General features: G+C 39.3%; 1 protein-coding gene across 1 annotated transcript; it reads left to right on the forward strand.

The window, feature by feature from the left end:
* Positions 1 to 7,729: 7,729 nt before the first annotated feature.
* LOC134623458 (voltage-dependent calcium channel gamma-4 subunit-like) lies at positions 7,730 to 21,353 on the forward strand. The gene is made up of 4 exons (XM_063468594.1): positions 7,730 to 8,324; positions 16,587 to 16,670; positions 18,934 to 19,074; positions 19,347 to 21,353. The coding sequence occupies exons 1-4, from the start codon at positions 8,102 to 8,104 to the stop codon at positions 19,901 to 19,903; spliced, it is 1,005 nt and encodes a 334-aa protein (XP_063324664.1). The 5' UTR covers positions 7,730 to 8,101; the 3' UTR covers positions 19,904 to 21,353.
* Positions 21,354 to 22,167: the final 814 nt, after the last annotated feature.

Raw genomic sequence — 22,167 nt, forward strand, 5'->3', positions numbered from 1 at the left:
TGCCTTTTGACAACACCTCCATCTAGTGTTACTTTTGTGAAGGTACAACACTACCAGATCATTTCTTTTCTGTCTCATTCACTTACATCCACATAATGTACACTGACCATGCAAAGATCTTAAGATTAATGAAAAATGTTAAAAAACAGAACAGCTTTTTGTTTCATTCCCAACAACACTGGAATCCGGTTTGTTCATTATGCAATGACATTTATGAGTAACCCAAAACCTGTTTTCTCAATTTTTATCTGTGTGAAACTTTACAAAAAAAAAAACCCCAAACAAACAAACAAAAAACACATAGAGGTGGGAAACAACACAGTTTTGTTTCAGGTAAGAAATGCATTTACAGCTTCACACTGAATCACTAATTCAAGGTGTAAATAGGATGAGTGATATATGCAAGCTGCATATGTGTCTCAAGGAACTGGAGCAAACCGAGACTATGGTTCATCATTGGTTCATGAAGAGGAAATAGCTAAAACACCAAAACTACCACAAGGGAAAAAAGAAAACCAAAAAAACTTCTTCTCTTTAATCTAATGATAATGAGATTTTTTTTAAGTTGAAGTTAAATAAGCTCTTATCTTGCTTACTGTAGGAATAGTAATCTGGATAATTTAGATAGTCTAAGGTAGATTACTGTGCTAAAGTCTTGAGCAACTGATCTTTTCTGTATATTGTCCATGAAATAGTATCGTTGCACCAGTATTGGGATTCCCTTGAAGAGCTATTAGTTTTGCATAACTTGGCATGGTGTGCACTGTGTCTTTGAAAACTTTGAGGAAACTAAGCAAGTTAGGGACAAATGAAAAAGCACATAAACAGGTCTCTGAAAGGCATGTTCTTAAAAAATAGGGGGGAAATGCAGCAAAGATCTGATGCAGAACCAAAAAGATGCATCTGACCTTTCAGTTGATCCCTGCTGTTCCCTGAAGCCCCATCAGAAATGTTCTCAGTGGAAGGGTGGCTGTCAAGAAGGAAGGGAAACAAGGCGAAAGGAAGAAAAGCCTCTGGCATCCCAAATCACAAAAGAAATAGACATAAAATTTCTGGAGTGATGACTCCAAATTTAAAATTCTGTGGTTCATCAATATCTACAGAGGTGGTCACCAGAGATGAACAATAGTGAGTGCATATAGTGAGGCTGCATTTCAGCCAGGGGGTTTGGGGATCCAAAATTGATGAGGTTATGAACATAAAAATGGGCCATCAGATTTTGATCCACCATTATATACCATCTGGAAAGCAGTTGACTGGCAACAGCAGTAAAAGTTAGCTGGATGGAAAAACACACAATATTTTTTGAGTAACAAAATCACATTCATATTGAAATCATATCAGTGAAATTAAAAAATCACATATTATTCTAAAGCGATGGGAAACTAGACTCAATAGGGAGAGAACAATCGAGCCTCACAGTTTGAGTCTTGTACTTTAATGTGTACAAGGTCTACATTACATCTGTGTTTGGCAGATGTAATGTATAATTAAAAAATTAAAAATAACGGGGCATCGCCTTGCATTTTAATATCTGAAATGTTTTACTAAACATGTAGGGTACTCAGGACAATTTGGTGTAGCACTGACATCTATGCAAATCAATGCGTGCATCATCTGTTTTCATTAATGTCATGCAAATCTTTTTTCTTTTCTTTTTTTGAACATCAGGATCTGGGTGTAGGAAATGATGCTGAACCCTATGTTAACGCCAATGCACAAACTATTAAGGAAACCTGAAATATTAAAGAAAGTAAAATCAAAATCAACCTGAAACTTTCATAGGCTCTTCCTTTAGCCACATGCCACCAGATGGATTTTTAAAAAGCTGCATAGATAATATATCCAACCAACTTTTTAAATGAATTACACCATACGCTTCTCAATATTTTCTTATAAAGTCTTTTTGTAAAATACTAAACTGGATAAAATATGAAAACCTGATTTAAAGGTTAGAGTTAGTTGTTAAAGGTCACGGGCAGGCGTGGTTGGGCTAAATGTTGAGGAAAAGAATGTAAGTCGATGTAATGTCCTCTGACTTGATGAAAACAAGACTGTGGCTGTGTGTGTTTTGCATAAAACTAAAGGAACTGATTAGCTCTTTTTCACTCAGTGGTTGTACAATTAGTTTCACTCCAACTGTGAACCCCCTGCTCTTTAAAAAAAATTGAGTGAAGTTCTTCTCAGATGTAGCAAAGACAAAAAAAAAAAGAGAGTAAGAAAGTTGTTGTATAAAAGAATAAAACAAACTATTAAGCAACATTTTTCTTTGAGCTGAAACAACAGCAGATCCAACAGAGATTAATTCCTCAAGGGATGTCGCTAACAAGCACCAAACACTTGGACCTCTGCACTGCTTCCATTTTTTCAAAAGCTGATTGGAAGTTAAAACACTGGTCCTGAGAATAGGTCAGAATGTGCACGCTGTGGGATAAATCACTGAGGTATGTTTACTCATTAAAACTGGAGACAGAAAAAAAGAGAAAAAATAAAAAGAGAGGCCTCAGAAACTTCAAATAGAATCACAAAGCTGTTTCTTCTGTGGCTGTGATGAAGGTGTTAGATGATGAGGTGGGGTTTCTTTACATATTGCCATACTTTTGTCTATGTGTAGGCCTGTGTGTACTGTGGGTGCATGTAAAAATAGTTAGCAAGCAAATGATAACAATTATGCTGCATTGCTGGTTTAAATATTTAGGGTGATGGATTCAAAACTAGAGAATCTCGGTCAAAACATTTTCTTTTTATAAATTTTGATCTATTTATTTTAAACTGCTGGAAACAAAAACAAGATATATGAAATGCAACTAAGGTCGCCAGTCAGTATCAATCTGTGGTTCATGGTCGCAGATGTGTCTCACTGTTGCGCTTTAGGCGGTCTAGCCGCACAGAAGTGTGTAAAACAGACTGCTAATAGGAGAGGTAAACCCTTCTGGGTGTTCTTTTTAACAAACAAAACAAAAATAAACTCTGACTCATCACTTATTAATTAAATGACTCCTTTTAGTTGCTTGTTTTAATACCAAATAACTGTCAAATCAATTAAAGACAAAGCAACTGTTTTTGAAGATGCAACAGCTTTGGCTTCCTGAAATATTCAGAGAGAATCTCATGCCTTTAATCGCATGTGTCAAAGCCAGATTCAAAGTCTTATTGGAGTCAAGGGAACTGAAAATTAGTCTTTGAAGATCAGACCTCCAGTATGCACACTCTTCAAAATCCCTAGACCACCCACTGCTTGCAGTCTCCAGCCTAAAACATGTAGAGTTTTGAAAAGTCAGCAAGCACAGCGAACACATGTCCACACTGAGGGCCCTTAAACCTTGGTGTATTGGCGCTGATACAGCAGTTTGCTGAGTGGCTAGCAAAAATAGAGAATGGGGGAAACAATGTCCAATTGTAGCTTGTTTCATTTGATGTGACAGTTGAATTCATATCCATCTATTATATGAAAAAGTCCCCACTGAAGCACAATTCTCTCTAAAATTCTAAAAAAAAATTGCTTTAATTAGTTCTGGGTCTTATTTTCATCCTAACATATATTATAATAATAATTTCCAACTGTCCGATTCAGAGGATGAGATTGGGTGGAGGTGTGGTTGGAGTACGAAGTAAGAACAGTACGACTTGGACAAGCTCACAGTCAGCACAGGACTTGATTTTTGCCATAACTGGCTTTGTTGTAGCAGGCCTTACATACATAGCAAATGTGTCTAAAACCATTAAGATACAACTTAAGGTGAAATAATCTGTTTTCCTCTTAAGCAAGAGGTAAAAATAGGCAAAAGAGAAAAAATTCCTGGTGTAAAGTACAGCTTGTCACGGTGCAGCTAGCCTCTGGCAGAGTGAGGGATAAGTCTGTGTTTGCTTTCTTTTAGCCCAATCTCATATGCTCTTTATCTCTCTCTTCTGCTTCAGGCGCTGTCTGCACACACACAGCTCCTCGTGTGACTGCAGCAGGCAGACTCCATGTGTTTGCTTTGCTTAATGCTAACCCTGAACCAATAGACACAGAGCAGGATCATAGCTGGGCACATTGGTCAGTATCTTTTAACCCTTTTTTGGTGCAGGCTATTTCAGAATAACAGATACTCATGTCCTTCATTTAAGTCACTGGAAATTATAATGTACAGAGATTCTTATATTTAAGACTGTTGGTGTCCTTTGGCAGTTTTTGAGAGCTATCAACAACCTGTTATATTTATTGCTGCCTTTTTGAGATTAACCTTAACATAACGCAGCTATTTATTCAGCACACTTCTCCACTGGTTTAAAGTAGTTATAGCCTACAATAAATGGGCTTGACAAAATAATAGGAAAAAATGGATTTCAGTTTGATAACATGTTAGCTTTCCAATAGAAGAGAATATACGACCAAATCTGAGTAGAGGTCATCCCTGTGCTGTGCTGATTGCTACAGTCTCAGTCTGAGATATAAAACAACTCACTTTAAAACATGCAGGCTGCTCTGTTTGGTCTCAGAAGCCTAAGAAAATGTTTCTTTGAATTTAAGCTGATCTTTTACCACATTTCACAGCTGGTACATTTCTTTTTTGCATATAAATTTTTTTTTTCTTGCCTCTGACCTTTTTCCTATCTTCCCCAGGCCGACTTTCTCTCATGTGCTTCTAAACATTAAAAAAATAAATAAACAAATCAGAAGGCTTCTGCCTTCGCACTACAGTTTAGCAGAAATCAGTCTAAGATAATTTCTAAGAAAATAACAATTTACTTCCTTGATAAGCCTCCACATTCTCTAATTCTGTCCATCAGGCAGCTTCACTGGATCCTCTAATGAAAAGGTCAGCTACTCAACACTACTTGAAAAACAGTCCAATAAAAGCAGTTAAAACACATGCTACCCATACTTCAAAACCTAAATATAGAAGGTAATCTCAGAAAGGTCATAGATAGGTCATAGATGGCAAAGGCCACAATCTGGATGGGAAAATATGAAAAGAAAAAAAGAAAATGAAGGAGGCTGGAAAAGTAAACTGAATAAAATGAAGAGCTGTCCCAGCATCCTCTCAAATAGAGAAAGGAACAAACTGTCGAATGGAGAGAGGAAAAAGTGAAGGAGAAAAAAAGCTTGAGACGTGTTTAATAAAATGGTTAAGTTCATCGTCGCTTGCCTTCATCCACTCTTTACTTTGGCCAGGCTAGGCTGAAAAGCTCAAATGTCAGTTGTACTCAGACATCTCTTGTCAGGATGCAAAAATAGCCCGAGGACAATGCACTTGGAATCCAAACCACAACAAGCATATGCAGGGAAGACTCACACACACCTCCTACAGTACATTGAAATAGTCTGGCTGGGAAACCAGTCTTCCTCCCCCCCCCCCATGTCAAAGTGAAGAAGGTTGCATCACTGAAAAAGATCTCCACTGGAAACTGCCGAGGGTTTGATAATAAACACTTCTAGTAACAGGAAATTTGAGTTGTTTAGTCGTGACAAAGATTTATGTCTTACTTTTTTATTTTTATGATCTGGGTAATCTTGCAAGCACTCTACTCCAACTTGTACAAGACCTCTGATATAAATTTGACTCATTACACGACTATTTTAAGAGACATGCAGTATTTTACCAGCCTCGTCTCAGCTTACGGTTAATTGGACCAATTTCTCTGACTTGCTTTGAAAGCCACGGCAGACAAGGAAGCATTTGAAACAGTCCAAAATAGATGAAAGGATAGATAGTTGATGATTTTCTATTACATGACGGTACAGAAGATTTCAGAGTCTAGGTTTTCTGTTTAATGATGCAATGTGAAGCATCACATCTCATCTTCTGAACACTCACCTGCTGTGATCTTCTCGTGTTCACCTTTCAGTTCAGTTTCATTTATATAGTTCCAAATCACAACATAAGTCTTTGCCAGGCTACTTTACACGGTGAGGTCAAGAGCTTACTATATTATACAATATTACATTCATAATTTTGCATTCTGCTGTTATTTACATAGCATCCCGTGTTTTTGGAAACAAGACTGTGGGAAGATAGCCAGTCACTGAGCATGCACTTAGGAATTTGGGAAAGGAAAAACTCCCCTTTAACAGGAAAAAGCCTCAGGCAGAACCAGGCTCAGGGAGGAAGGCCATCTGCCCTGACCGGTGAAAGTGACGCTAGATTGGAGAGAAAAAAATGTGCATTCAAAACCAAATGAAAAAACCCCCACTAAGCAGTTTGCTTAGCCCAGAAATTTGCAAGTCATGAGCCAGAGATACTTGCCAAAGGTACATCCAAAGTGAAGACACAATAGTATCTTGCAATAGTAGCATAAATGAATTGAAGGTTAAAGAGATGTAAGTATTCCATCTTGGACGTAAGGTCATGGTCACCCAAGTCCACATAAACTTTATTAAAAAGAAACATTTTAAGGATAAAGCCTGACTGAGTAAAGACCAGTGGATGCACTCCAGTCCTATCAACCATCTGAGTGAGAGCTTAGCCTGTGCTGTGGCATAACATCCCAAAATGTGGAACAAATACTTCTAACTTGCTTCCCAGTAAATGTATTTATGCAAAATTGTCTTCACATTCTCCGTGTGCTCATTTTTTTGTCCACCCTCTTTGTTCTCATTTTGCTCCATCTTTCATTCCTGTTTTCATGCTTTTATCTTTTGTCCTCTAATCCTCGTTTTTCTGTCCTACTTCATATTTCCAGGCTTTCCTACACACACACACACACACACACACACACACACACACACACACACACACAGAGAGAGAGAGAGAGAGAGAGACTATGAATTCTTTTTACTCACTCTGCAGGGACCAGGAAGTGAGTCAGAGTCCGGGATCTTAGAGCTGAATCTATACTAAAGGATGGACCCCTCTCTCTTGTTTAGTGTGAAAAAGACCACGACAGGGGGGCATGGATCACGCTGGCCTTTATTTTAATACATTTATCGGATCCTTTTTATTAATTTATTTAAATACATGAAATAACTGGCTTAATAAACCAATTGTAAAAAAAAATATTTTTAAAAAACTGTCAATATGCAGAATACACTGGATGTATTTGTATCGTTTATGTTTTGATGAAAATGTGCATCACACTGTATCGCATGATGTGTGATGGGAGGGGTCCGGTGGCATTTTTCCAGATAAAATACGAGAGAAAAAAAGTCTAAAACTGGCAGAATTCTATGATAATTTTATAGGATTTTTATCAGCTAGCAGAAACGATACGTGGATTTTTCGTTGTGAAAAGATCTGCTCTTACTTTTCTACTTTTACGAGCTCAGCGATGTTGCACGCTGACTGCTCCGACTTCAAAGTTGTTTTGATGGATGTTTTCAGAAATATTTCATCACTGGTGATCCTTTCAACTCTAAAGTTCCTACACAGTCACAAAGCAAATCTCTCTCATCTCCCTCTCTCTCCTAGCAGTGGTGGTGTGTTTTTTAAGACTTTTCCTTGATTTTAAATATGCATTTAAACACTTGAAGCCCAGTTTTCAGTGCGTGTTTACAGTGCGTGTGTACGAGTGTTCGTTTCTGTACACTTGTTGATCATTTCTTCATTTTATGTGCACTCGGTAAAAGCTAGAACCGTTTTCCACCCGCACACGACGACCGCCAGTAGAGTGATGTTTTCTTCATTTAACAGCTGTTACCATCACCGTTTCCAATTGGCTAGATCCGTTATAGGTGTGGTCTGGATGAGAGATGCTGCGTCCATTGTTAAACCGAGCAGTTTTATTTTGAACACTGAGCTGTAAAGAAGCTTGAGCCGTGTGTGATCCGTATGTATGCTGCGGTTATAAACGTCACTTACAAAATGTTGGGGTAAAAAAGTGCACTTGTTCGAGGAATTTTTCTCTTCTTCTTTTTTGTGTGTTTTGTGTTAAATTTCCACCTGTGGCAGGATTGAAGACACCACCAACTCACTGTAAGGAATTAAACGAAAGCTGTGGTCGATCAATCTCTGCAACTTGGTTTGAAGTCCGATTGAAGTTTGGGAGAAAGTGGAGCATTAATTAAGCAAAACGAGGATCGACACGCGAGTCCTTTCCCCCAAAGCCATGATCACTGGTACCGTGCGCTCCTCACGGTGTGCGTAAGCTGCTGTGGAGAATCTTCACATTATGAGACGCCATGGCATGGTGTGACCGAGGGGTTCAGACTTTGCTGGCTATTGTGGGGGCCTTCGTCGCCTTTAGCCTCATGACCATCGCCATCGGCACCGACTACTGGCTTTATTCCCGAGCCTATATTTGCAATGCAACTAATGCCACAACCGACGAAACCCAGATGCAAACCAAGAAAGTCAAAGGGGACCTGACGCACTCCGGGCTGTGGAGGATTTGCTGCATCGAAGGTAAACAAAGTCTGGTACCTTATGCAGTGACTGTGTAAGTTTCCAAACTTTTTTTGTTTTATTTCTACTGCTTATGAACGATTTTCATCACTGTTGCGCCACCTGATTTTTTCCGAATGTTTGCTTTAACGTGGGGGAGGTGACAGTGTGCACAGAGAGATTAATTAAATAGTCAACGAGTCTGAACACCTGACCAGACCAGAAACGTTGCTAATTTCTAAAAAGGTTCGCATTTGTTTGGAACCTGCGACAGTTTGTGTGATATTATAACAAACCATTTAACACAATTTCCTTAGGGATTAATAAAGTATGCTGATTCTGAACTTTATTATCAGAGTCAATTCTCCCTTTTTTGATGGAATGACATAAAACATAATTTAATAATTTACATAAGTATTATATTTTTTACGAGAATCTGAGTGAAAGAGCTTCGTGTTGCGCACCAAGGTGGAGTTGTGTGTGCGTAACGAATCTTTTACATCTTTTTTTCCCCCTTGAAGGTAAATTATACATTCACTGAAAAGGTAAACAGTGTAGAGATGATGGCCTGAACACGAATACGATTTAATGCTGTGAGTTTGCTTCTATGGCAGAGCATGGAAGAATGATCCCAGTTTTCTCATTCAGAGGGGGCGCAGCGCTTTCCGGTGTATTAGACTTTGTTTTAGTCTGTTCCGAGGAGCGTCTGACTTGTTGTTTCAGGGAATTTTGTTGTTTCCCTCAGCTGTTCTGCATCTTGCTCCTGATCGCCTTTCCATGTTGTGAGACGTTGTGAGAACAGGTCGTTAATGTTTAGACACACCTATCCACCGTCCATCGGACCGCTTCCTTTTAAAGACTTATAATAAACGCAAACAATCAGCTGATCCGCGGAAGTAGTCACCAATGACGTCTTCGATTGTGGCGCTGTCCATTACCATTGGTTCTGAAATTCTCAGTCTTAATGATTTTTTTTTCTTTTACCTGAAGAACAACTAAATTAGAAGTACAAAATCACTTCACAACAATAGAAGAATGCTCCGTCAAACAAAGCGCCTTTTTTTCGTCAATGACGAAGTGCCTTACTGCGTTTCATAATTCACATGTATTTACAAAGCTGCAAAGCAGTCTACCACCAGTAACTTGGAGAACAACTTGGGGTGCAGTGCCTTTTCCAAAGAGTTGGGGTGAGGGATCTAAGTGACAAGGCACTTTCCCAGAACCCAGGAGTCTGTCTTGTGTGGAGATGAATACAGCCATTATTGAACTCACACTCCAAGCACCAACCATATACCATTACTACTTTTACTGGAATTTCATGTTTTGTTTTGTTTTTTAAAGCCTGGCTATTTATGGATTTCTTGTAATCCTGTTACTCAAAAGGCATGTTCCCTCTCTCGATCTCTCGATCTTCCTAAGAGATTCAAGCAGACGTGCACGCTGTTCTCAAACATCTTCCCTCTGCACCATCCTCTCATTTCCTGCTTAAAATGTTAGAAGGGTGTTACAATCTGCATGGAGCTGGAACTGAAAGTAACACAACCTCTCTTGCTCTTCTCCTTGTTCTCTCTCATGCATAGAGAACATCAGCACTTTTGCTGCAACATTGTGTAAGTCTATCTAGTGGCACACCTCTATATCTGCATACAAACCCAGGCTAAGTCAACATGTCCAGTCAGTTGGGATACAGCCTCTTGAAAACGGTAGTACTAAATGCATGCCTGAAACGTTAGAAAAAATGTCTCTCAGTTTCTACGACTTACTGTATAATTCTAAGGAATCTATCCTTTTTTATTAAGTAAATTCAACAGCATAGAGGCTCACCCAGCATCTAATGTTGCTGGGTCTAATGTTGCAAAAAGTAGCAAACAGACATCTATGAGTGCCTTGTCTTGTAGAACAAGCTGATGGTTAGATGAAGGTGAGCACTGGTGGATAATGAACTTTAATGGAATACAAGTGGAGTCTTGCTGAAATAAGTAAAAAAACTCACACTTTGGGACTCACCGCTAGATTCAAGCAAACACTTGGTCTGACTTTAAATTTTCAGTTCGTGCAGGCCATGAAAGGTTAGTTAACTGTTAAGTGGCGCGGCTGCCCCTCTGTTGGTCTTCCTTGGTCTCTTGTGTTCTGGGGGCCTCTGGATGTCTGGAGTTTTGATCTCCTCCATACCTGCTTCATGCCCTGGAGGATGGGGCAGTGGCCCCCCACACCCTCTAGCAGATCATTACATGAAGGAACCTTTTAAAAACAAGCGCGTCCATGCTCACAGGTGTACACACGGGTGATCACACACACAAACTACACCCTTTTTGGCTCCTACCTCAAAGCACACTGTGCGTTGTCGATCTCACGTGCTGCACAATAATGTTTAATATTTAGTATTTACTGTCATATTCCCATATATCATTGTAATGTTGTTTATTCTATTACTCTCGTTTTCTTCTGCTTGTTTTCTTTTTTCTTTCTCAACAGGTGATCCAGGTGATTGATATATGTATTTTTTGTCTACTTATTCTGTTGGTTTTTGTTTTTTGCCCTTTATCCCCGTCCCTCTTCTCAGTTGTTTTTCTTTCCCTCTTTCTTTCTCCCCTTTCTTTCCCCCAGTCAAGTCTGTCCCGTATTCAGCAAGTGAAAATAAAATAAACAATAAAAGGTGAATCAAATAGACCATTACGGCAAGGCTGGGATGGTCCATTTGGTAAAGTAAATCCGTTGGGCATCTTTCTTCACCTTTAGACAATAATTCTGATGGCAAAAGAGCCAAACGGGACAGGCAAACAAACAAACAAACAAACAAAAAAACTGTTATGTGGCTTTGTATGTGGTGATGAGGGTTAGGGATAGGGTTGTTTTTCTTGTGTGTGTGTGTGTGTGTGTGTGTGTGTGTGTGTGTGTGTGTGTGTGTTGGCTGATGAATGCATTAGTAAGATGTCAAAGGCGTCCTCTGAGAAGAGCTAGAAATGTGATTCTGGGTTGCTGGGGGGAGGTTGCTATGGTGAAGCTATGCTGAGCAATAAAAGATGGGCCCTGCTCTCTCAGACACAGGGGCTCTTGGGAGATACCTCCCCCAGTGAGCTTTCTTTTCTTTTCTTTTCTTTTCTTTTCTTTTCTTTTCTTTTCTTTTCTTTTCTTGTCTCCTGACATTCCCTTGATCATTTTGTTACTGCTGTTGCATGAAATATTGATATGGTTATTTTACTTTCACATATGTTTGATTTATATGCACACAATCAACTATACCATAGCAGTGGATGTACAATTCAGAACTTGTTAAAAGATTTAAGGTTATATCACTTCTTTATATCACACAGTTGACAAGAAGAGTGCTTCCACCTATGAATAGCCAAAAACGTACTTTAGAAAGAATGCACTAAAATAACAACATAAACCAAATACAGCAAAACTGAATCCACCTGTGACTGCTGACAAGTTAAATTCTGTAATCACTGGGGGGGAGAGTACACTTGTGATTTACTATTAGCCTGTGAAAGTGTATGAACATATTTAAAATGGACAAAGACTGGACCAGAGAAAGGAAAAATTCAGACTGAGACAGAACGAAAGGACAGCGCAAGATCTTTAACCAGCTAATAATTTGTTGATTCACAGTGTCAGCAGTAATCGGGACCCACGTAAAAATGCCAAAAATCACACCCACAGCAGCTGTCCTCCTAAAATGACATCAAAGACAGCGTGATACTTGCACAGTCTCGCTGTGAAAGACAAATGGGCAAATGTGTCAATGTCAAGAAAAAAAAACTGCTAAAGAACATAGAAAGAAGCTGCTGGGAGCACTTTGAAACCAAGATAAATTTACTCTGTTGAGATGAGGTCGAGCATATTTGGAGTAAATCTAACCTAACTGCCACAGTGAATGCATTGTCCCCACAATGAACATACAGAGGGGGGAGCTCAGGTTGGATATTGGTAAGATTTTATTGAAGAAAATGTAGTTATTGATTGTGTCTGTAGGTCCATTTCCCTTATTGATTCCAGATCAATGTTCTGTCTGGGGAAAAAAGTTAGCGTACACGTTTTTGTCAGCTTTAATGCAAGTGTTTTATATCTGAGTGTCAACAGTTTAAAAAACAGGCAGAAATGTATGCTATCGATTTGGAACTCACAACTCTCTTAAAAACATGCCAGGATTGATCACAGGATGGATCAAAGCTATGAATAAGCTTGGATGCATAACGTGCAGAGACTGGACACCTTGGAATTAGCTCTAAACTGCACCTGATTCTTGATTTTTGATTTTATTCATGACACCATGACTGTCTGTGGATAGAGCAAAATATCTGGTGAAAAGATGACTTTCATTCTCCCAGATGTTTGGCTGAGGAACAATATTATCAAATATGAATATTACACAAAGCACACTGACAAAATAAAAAAAACATTTCTAATGAAGTTAAAACTATGACCTGAGGAACACAGCCCCTGTAGCTGGACAAAACAATTCCCAAACTGGCTGAACATTTAATAATAATAATAATGTATACTTTATTGATTCCTGTGGGGAAATTTTCTCTCTGCATTTAACCCATTCACTCTGTGAAGCAGTGGGCAGCCACTGGGCATCCGGGGAGCAGTGTGTAGGCACGGTACCTTGCTCAGGGGTGCCTCAGGGTAGTCGTTCAGTGGATTCAAACCCCCGACTTTCCAATCATGGGGGGCCACCACCCTACCTACTGAGCTATCCCTGCCCCGTTTCTCCAAAAATGTGTGTTACACAGATATTCCTAGGGTATTTAAAAGTAGAATGGGAGGCAGAGCCTTTGGTTGAGACCCATTTTCTGTGGAACCAGCTCCCAGCTTGGATTCGGGAGACACACATCTCAACTTTTAAGAATAGGCTTAAAACTTTCCTTTTTGATAAAGCATGTAGTTAGGGTTGGATTAGGTGACCCTGAATCCTCTCTGCAATAGGTCTAGGCTTTTTTTCCCTGTCTCCCTCCCCTCACCCCTGACTGGTCGTGGGAAATGACCACCCCTCTCTGAGCCTGTTTCTGCCAAAGGTTTCTTCTTGTTAAAAATGAGTTTTTCCTTCCCACTGTTGCCAAAGCATTTGCTCAAAGGTGGTCATCTGATTGTTGTAGTCTTGACCTTACAGTGTAAAGCGCCTTGAGGAAACTGTTTTGGGGCTATTTAAGTAAAATAGAATGGAAAATTCCCCATGCAATGGAGGATAGGGTAGGTCATCAATTCTTAATGATTCCTAATGGATTAAGCAACACAGTGGGGTAGATTATTTCATTTTTATTATAACAAATTTAAACTGTCAGCTGTTTTATTCTTTTTTTTACTCTTATGTTCAATCTAGAAGCCATGTAATTATAGTAATGTTATTGATTTTTGAATTATCTGACACTGATATAACATTCCTGGGCCATACACCCAACTGTAACCCTACATATGTGTACTTTATATATGAAATTTTAATATTCTACACCTGTTGCTCCTTAGACCTTTTGGATTACACACTCAAAAAACTAATCCAGTGTCATTAAAATAGTATGTTTACAAATATAACAAATATACATTAAAGTAACACAATAATCCTTTTCAACAAGTTTTCTTGGTGCAAAAAAATTTAAAAGAAAACTGAGTGGTTAAAGAGGATTTTAGAAAATGGAAGTGAAGTGGCTTATTCAGACATGATTGTGGCGAGAGAAAAAAAGACAGAATGGGTGTTCAAAGAGACTGAAAGAGTGAATTTAAGAGCGTGGAGCCGACAGACTGAATCTGGGCTGTTAGGGATGTTTCATCACTTTATCTCAGCCTGACTTTAATTTTCTTTCCCAGCTGTCTCAGAAATTAACCGTAAGAATCATAAATTTTGCAGACAAGTGGCACATTAAAACCGTGCGCTGGTGGCAACACTGACATAAGCTCTAAATGTGAAACGTAGAAGTTTTGTTTGCACTCATTGTGTCACGTTGTGTAAGTGCATGTCCTGCCTCATAAAACATTTCCACCCCAAAAATGTGTAAACCATCTAAAAGAGCTGTCGATCACAGAAACGTGATCTAGATCGAGGATGCGTAAAGCCACTCGGGCATAGAAGAAGCAGCCAGTGATTGCAGCTAATCAGCCAGTGTTCGTGCTGATTTTGATTTTTAACCCTCAACTCACTGCTGACCAAACTAATAACAAATGCTCAAACATCAGTGGAAATCCTGTTCCCAGTATTTGCAACAGTGCATTTGAATGCACTGAATAACAGATTGTAGATGCAGAAAACCGGCTTCAAAGCTACCTGGTGGAGATTTCCATACGCTGGTCTATGATATTGTAAGGTTCAGTAACAGTTAATGAGTGCCTGCAAATCAAAAGCACCTCATTCCAGATTCAAGATTCAAGACTCTTTATCGTCATCATGCAAGTGTAATGAAATTAAGACAATACTCCCTCATATGGAGCAAGAAAAAAGACTTAAATAATATAAATCCAATACAATATAATGACAGGATAGGAATACAAAGTACAATATTTAAACACAATTAACTGATTAACTGATGTATTATAGTAAATTATAGTGAGTTTGGCACTTAATAGTGCATTTATTTAGAGGCTATGTGTATGTCTATGTAATGTAAAGAAAAGTGCACCTCACATGAGATATTTTACATATTATAAAATGTACATAAGGATTACACATAAGGTTTGGACTGTTACAGTTAGAGGTGGATGCAATTTTCTATGGTTATTAGTTATTTAGTTGTTAGTGGTGATAAAGACAAAAACAGATGAGCAAGTATTTGAAGAGGTTTAAAAAGTTAAGACTGATTAAAAAAAACACCTGAAATGCAAAGAGTTGTCAAAGACATTGATGCTTACCAATGAGGAAAAAAAACAGTGATGAAGCTGATGACAACTAATGACAAGCTCACAGTGAATTACTTCCTGGTGATTCTAGTCTGTCAGTGGATGTCACTGGGTGTATTCTTGAAAGCTTGTTGTCCCTTTAAGCTGATGTGATCAACAGATCTGACTCCTGAAGCCACGCCAACTTCTTTGCCTACAGTATTTTGACTCGGACTTGGCCAGTGTTCAAGGCAGAAAAGAATTCATTGCTGAATTCTTAACTACACTCCACGGGCCCAGTGGAAGCCCCTATGCCTACTTCCAGTGACTACAGTTCACATTGAATTGTTGTCAAAAGATGAGACATTCTTGCCTGTAAAACTGAAAAACATCTCATTAAACAATTCTGCCATGGATGCTGGAATAAGACTGTCATAACAAATTTGCAACTTGAAGGGAAGAAAGACAATCATCCATCCTTTACAGAGCTCTTGGGGATGACGCCATCGCGATCAGATTCATTGGCTATGACAGCAGGCAACTGGCATAGCTGAAGTTTGGAAAAGTCAATAAGATGTGAGTTAACTATCGCCCCGCCAGGCAAAGCGAAGGAGGATTGATGTTGAATAGTGACAGACTTTTTGGATTATAAACAGTGATTAGAAACATCTCCCTCTAAAACAGCTGCTCTTCCTTATGGACTGTTTACATGCACCCATGTTCTGCCAAGACAGATGTCACTTGATTGCTTATGCCTGAGTTCAAGAATCTACTGCATGTGGACTAGGATAGAATATCAGTACTTCATCTCTTCTCCTTAATTGTAGTGTAATATTGGCATGTTGGACGACTCTTCCACATTTATTCACATTAGCAATTTGAAATCTGCAGAATTAAACGGGACAGGGCTGACAATTGACAGGCATGGTTTGATTTCTTGGATTAAGATACTGTGTGTATTTGATTTAAGTTCTAATAAATTCTAATATATAAGTTCAGGCAGGAAATTCAAGAGCCAGACTTTAAATTCAAAGTCTAACCTTTCAATATTCATAATGCTCCAATGTTTTATTCTCTTAAAAGTGGAGGGATGATTTTCTCAGTGAAGAGCTTGGGTGAATAGAAGGTGCCTGAGGGCTTGGGAACTTCAGAATCTCAGATCCACAGTGGTCTGCCCTCAAATGGTTTTTGACATGGTTATGGGTGAAAACAGGACATGTCTGCTCCCGGTTAGATATACTTTGCCGAGAATAGACTTTAGCTTTCTGCAACATATTTGTCTCAGGTTCATAAAAGTTGCATGCTGATTGAGTGAATGGTCGATGTGTGGTTCCTTTTATCTCTGAGCTTCTCATGTTAACTTTCAACATGAAGACCCAAATTGCTGTTATAATTTTAGTAGTTTCGAACCTGCACAGACTCTTTCTGCCACAAGTCACATTCACACTCAGTGTGTTTTTGGCTTTTGCACAGGTATCAACAAAGGAAGCTGTTTTCGGATCAATCATTTTCCAGAGGATAACGACTACGATACAGACAGCTCAGAGTACATCTTACGTAAGTCACTGCAACCGCTTCATCTTCAAACACTCCAACACTTAATCCCTCTCTCCCTGCTCTTTCCTTCTTTTTTTTCTTGAATGTGATAGAGTTATTACAAGGCTACTTAATGTGTTATGGCATGTCTATCCCTTTCCCATAAAAAGCCTGATGTCATGACAGCAATTGGAGCAATGGAGATAATGAAGTGTGTTATGTGCTGAGTAATAAGGCCCGTCCAAAACAGGCCAGACTTTGGCCACATGAGAGCAGATTTCATATTTGGCCTTGGCCTTTTGCTTAATACCCTTGTTAAAAATAAATAAACAAATAGATGCACTGAAAATTACAGAGCGTTTAATCATTTTACTGAATATTTATTTATGTTTCAGGTTTCAGATCAGCTCTGTGCCTCAAGGCAACTGTTACCATTTCGTGTGTTGTCCACAATATGAATTTCAATAAGCTCAAGAAAAATTTATTCTGGAATCACTTGGTTATGTTTTTTTTTTAAAAATAAGGCAGCTGAATATGCTAGCTGGAGTGTGTATCTGTAAAAACCTTTATGCACTGAACCACCGGACAAAGGTAACGGTCCGGTAAAGGTAACTTCAGCAGCTACAGTCAGTGGGGCTTTGTTCAGACTCTAGGGCACCTGTAAGTAATCTTGCACTCACTCAAAGCAGAGTGACAGAGAGAGAGAGAGCCTGCAGACTAAAGAAGACAAGACAAAACAGAGGCCTTGGCAACAACCACTGTTACTGTTAGCAGTTCCGCTAAGTCCTCATGTGGTGCTGACTAAAGCAATAATGAAATGTAAAAAATTAAAAAAATTATTATAGCTGATGAGCTGGTGATGGATTAGCTGAACTGTTTTAGTAAGGACCTTGGAAATATCACTTAGTGAGCTATTTTTCAGTGGAAAACTAAACTTGTCAGCACTGCTTGTTAGCTGCACACTGTAGATTTTAGCCATGACTCCACATAAGGTCATTGTCAGTCAATCATTCAGTCCATCCACTTTTAGCCTGCACATAAGTTGTATGGGCCCTAGAAGATTATTGAACATTTGTCGGAAAGCTGAGTTCATTTTCACTAGCCATCACCAGTGTTTAATCAAAAAATCCCTTTCTCAGTTGGAACCTGTCTGACAAAGTGAGGGACACTAAAAGTTAAAGAAGGTCAACAAAGGATGAGAAACATAGTGATTGACATCTGTTAAACAGGAAGTTGTAGAATAGGAGGCAGGGCCTTCGGCCTGCAGGCCCATGTTCTGTGCAGCCAGCTTCCTGTTTGGATTCGGGAGTCGGACACTCTCTGTACTTTCAAGATTAGCCTTAAAACTGTCCTTTTTCACGAAGTTTATAGTGAGTGCTGGATAAAGTGACCCTTAGTTATGCTGCAATAGATCTAGGCTGCTGGTGGCTTCCCATGATGCACTGAGTGTTTCTTTTCCACTCACCTTTTTACTCCCTTTGTCTTTATGCACCACTCTGCATTTAATCCTTAGTTATTATTCATCTCTGACTCTCTTCCACAAAGTGTTTTTTGTCCTGTCTCCCTCCCCCCACACCTAAATGATCGTGACAAATGGCTGTTCCTCTCTGAGCCTGGTTCTGCCAGAGGGTTCTTCCTGTTAAAAGGGAGTTTTTCCTTACCACTGTCGCCAAAGCATTTGCTCAAAGGGGGTCATCTAATTGCTTGGGCTTTCTCTGTTTTCTCTGTATTATAGTTGGGTCTGTAGTATCTGTAGTCTAGGATCAAACACCCGGTAAGCTAATGGTATTTCTTTCAGTAGTAGTTGTCCTTTTTTAGTTAGTTCTCTTACCCATTAGACATAATATCTGTGTGACAGTATGTAATATAATCTAGTCAAGTCAAGTCAAGTCAAGTTGGCTTTATTGTCACTTCAACCATATATAGTTTGTACACAGTGAAGCGAAACAACGTTCCTCCAGGGCCAAGGTGCTACATGCAACATAAATTTACAACATAAATTAACAGAAAACACTAAACTAGCTAACTAGAGACAGGACAGACTGACCTAACATAAATTACAGCATAAATTAACAAAAACTAACTATCTAACTAAAACTAACTATCTAACTAGGTAGGTAGTGCAAGGGAACAGTAAACATACTTGGTAATATTGAGGGGTATATATTTTTCACCTGTGCTCCACTTTACAGTGGTTATCTTCTCTTTTTGAAGTAGTTTACATTATATTCTCAATTGTGCTGACAAGACATTTTCACACTCTCTGTCTCTCTCGTCTAAACAGGTATAGTTCGTGCATCAAGCCTGTTTCCAATTCTCAGCACCATCCTTCTGATGTTGGGTGGCCTGTGTGTTGGAATTGGACGCATCTACAGCAGCAAGAACAACATCCTGCTCAGTGCAGGCATCCTGTTTGTAGCTGCAGGTAGGACGAGTCAGACAGCGCACCACAGATAAAGAATCAAAACCAGGGTGACAACAAATAGATCGTGTGTAGTGCAAGAGAGTGAAAGAAGGAAAAGGTCAGGTTTTATTCTGAGATACAGTGCACTTCAAAAATGTCTTAAGTCATTAGAGTGCACCTTTCTCACACTCACAAAAGGACAATGGCAAAAACACTGATTTTCTTTACATGTAGAGTCTCAGTTTTGACCTTTCCTACAACAGCATTCCTTCTCTCATTTATCCTCTCTTCAGGCCTGAGCAATATCATTGGCATCATCGTCTACATCTCCAGCAATGCCGGCGACCCGAGTGACAAGAAAGACGAGGACAAGAAGAACCAGTACAGCTATGGTTGGTCTTTCTACTTCGGTGCCCTCTCCTTCATTGTAGCAGAGTCAGTGGGCGTTCTTGCAGTCAACATTTATATTGAGAAAAACAAAGAGACGCGCTCCCGATCCAAACGTGACTTCATCAAAACCACCTCATCCTCTTCGCCGTACTCTCGCATACCAAGTTACCGCTACAGGCGGAGGCGATCGCGTTCCAGTTCCAGGTCAAGTGACCCATCCCGTGAGCCCTCCCCAGTGGGAATGAAGATTGGCGGAGGAATTGGGGGGGGACGAGGGCTGGGGCTGAATTTGCCAGTAGGCGGTATATCCCTTTATTCCCTGAGCAGGGACCCTTTGAAGGGTGGAAGTGGTACTGCAGGGCCCTACAGCCCAGAGCGGGACTCCAGGTTTTTACAAGTCCACAACTGCTTCCAGAAAGATGTCAAGGATGGAGGAAACAGGAGAACCACTCCAGTATGAGGTCAGCAGTGTATCCAACAATAAACTTGATGGTACACATTCGATGTTTACAGTTGATGAGAAAAGGATATTTTCTCCCCAGGACTGTTTTTGGCAGCGGCAGCAATGAAAGGTCCGAATTTAGAGTTGCTTTTCTTACATCCCTCTGTGATAGAAAAACACCAGTATTTCAATGGGTGAGAGAGAAAAATGACTTTTAATGATTGTGGTTGCCACAGTTTTGTAGCAATATTTGAAGAGTTTGGTTTTTGAAAAATATAATGCTTAAAATCTGGAAGGAATATTCTGCTCTTACAGAAAGAAATGTGCCCGTCCTTGTATTCTGTAAAGGTAGTCATTTATGACGTTGCCTTGAACCTTTAGTCATGTTTTTCTTCTAGGAACTCAGAAAAGGAATTCCTTTGATTAAGATGAAAATAACCCGCCAAACTTGTTTGCAAAAGTGATCTATGTAACCGTTTGTTATCAGAATATAATCGTATTGTATTTGTTTGTACCTTAACACAAATGGTGCTAACTCAATCTGTACACCTTTTATAGTTTTAAGCCTTTCAAAGCCCATTTGAATACTTTTATTGTATCTTAATAACCTTTATCATGTACATGAGTCATGTCATAAATATGTGTTGCCGTGTGTGTGTGTGTGTTCCTGTCTAGCTATCTTTGTGAGGACCGAAATCTGCATTCTACTATACTTGTGAGAACCAACAGTCACGTGAGGACACACAACCCGGTCCTCACAAGTTTGAAGGCCTTTTTGAGGCTCAAAATGTGGTTTTAGTGTCAGGGTTACAATTAGGTTATGGTTAGGTTTAGGGTAAGGGTTAGGGTTAGGCATTCATTTTTAATGGTTAGGGTAAGGGGCTGGGGAAAGCATTATGTCAATGAAGGTCCTCACTAAGATTGCTGAACGGGGTTGTGTGTGTGTGTGTGTGTGTGTGTGTGTGTGTGTGTGTGTGTGTGTGTGTGTGTGTGTGTGTGTGTGTGTGTTATGGATCTCAAACACGCCTACCACACCATGGCGTAATTGTGCTATGAATATGGATCTCTGTATATATACTGTATATTAAAAGTGACAAGGCACATATTAATGTCAGTACATTCCAGTATGCTGCGTAATGTGTCAGTGTTTATAGGTACAGACTGCCTGTGTAGTTTGTTCTCCATTCGCTCAGGGACGATGTACAGAACAAATGAGTTCCTTACCTAAGCCAGACAGATTGTTACAGCTGGCGTGTTTAAAGGCATAGGTTATATCATGCTCTTTGTGTTGCTGTTCTCTAACAGGACTCCTGCTTCTGCCTTTACTTTCTTTGTGTTGGGGAAAGTTTTATGGGAGGGCTGTCTGGTACAGAGTTTTGATCATGCTCCAAAAAATACACTTGCAGACATTTGTAATCTCATATTAAAGTATTTCTGTATTATTACTGATCCATATCAAAATCAGCTGTTGGGGACGTTATGGTTTTCAAAAAAAAAACAATAAAGATTTTTGTGTGAGGATGTAGTAATGTGACTTTGTTTTGTATAGTCCAACTGTGTAGATTTGGCATTACTATAGCAATGATGACTACAATTAACCACAGATCCATTCATGCTCTTAAATGTTTTGGATTAAAGTTATTAATTATGCTCAAAGCAATTTCCCAAAAAAGATTTCTCTTCAAACTAATAACACAATAGACGTTGGTGCTAGTGGACTAGCTAGCTAGCTAGCGTCTCTCAGTGACTTCCTTATTATTTACATGCACTGTGTCACTGCATGTCTGATGATTTGGCAGATTTTCATACCTGATGCAACCAGTCCCAGTCTCAATCTGGTGATCTTTCATGTGTTAGGTGAGTGTCTAAACCACTAATGGATAGAGTGGATTACTTTATAACCCACCTGGACCCTAGAGTTTGGGCGTTCTTTGAACCTCTTTCATTGATAGCTGTTCCTACAAAAGCAGCTACATCAATTGTTGTCTGCTAGATTTCACTAGAGTCATTAAAATGTCTGTTTCCACCCAGTTTTTGCTTCTTTTTTGGGTGAAATCCTTTTTTTTAGTTAGCCATTTAATTACCACTAATAAGCAAGTATATGCACATCTGCATTAAACTGGACATGAATACAGCTTGCTAAACAAGCTTGCTAGCATTAGATGGTAACATCAGCTAACACAAATATATGGAGAGTTTTTAACACTGCAATCTCCCATTTAAATTGTGATTTCCTTATGGGATAATTTGACTACTATATATGAGCGCATTTTGTATGTGCG

Source organism: Pelmatolapia mariae, unplaced genomic scaffold, assembly GCF_036321145.2.
Source record: "Pelmatolapia mariae isolate MD_Pm_ZW unplaced genomic scaffold, Pm_UMD_F_2 NODE_ptg000661l+_length_70147_cov_1, whole genome shotgun sequence".
NCBI classification, from domain to species: Eukaryota; Metazoa; Chordata; class Actinopteri; order Cichliformes; family Cichlidae; genus Pelmatolapia; species Pelmatolapia mariae.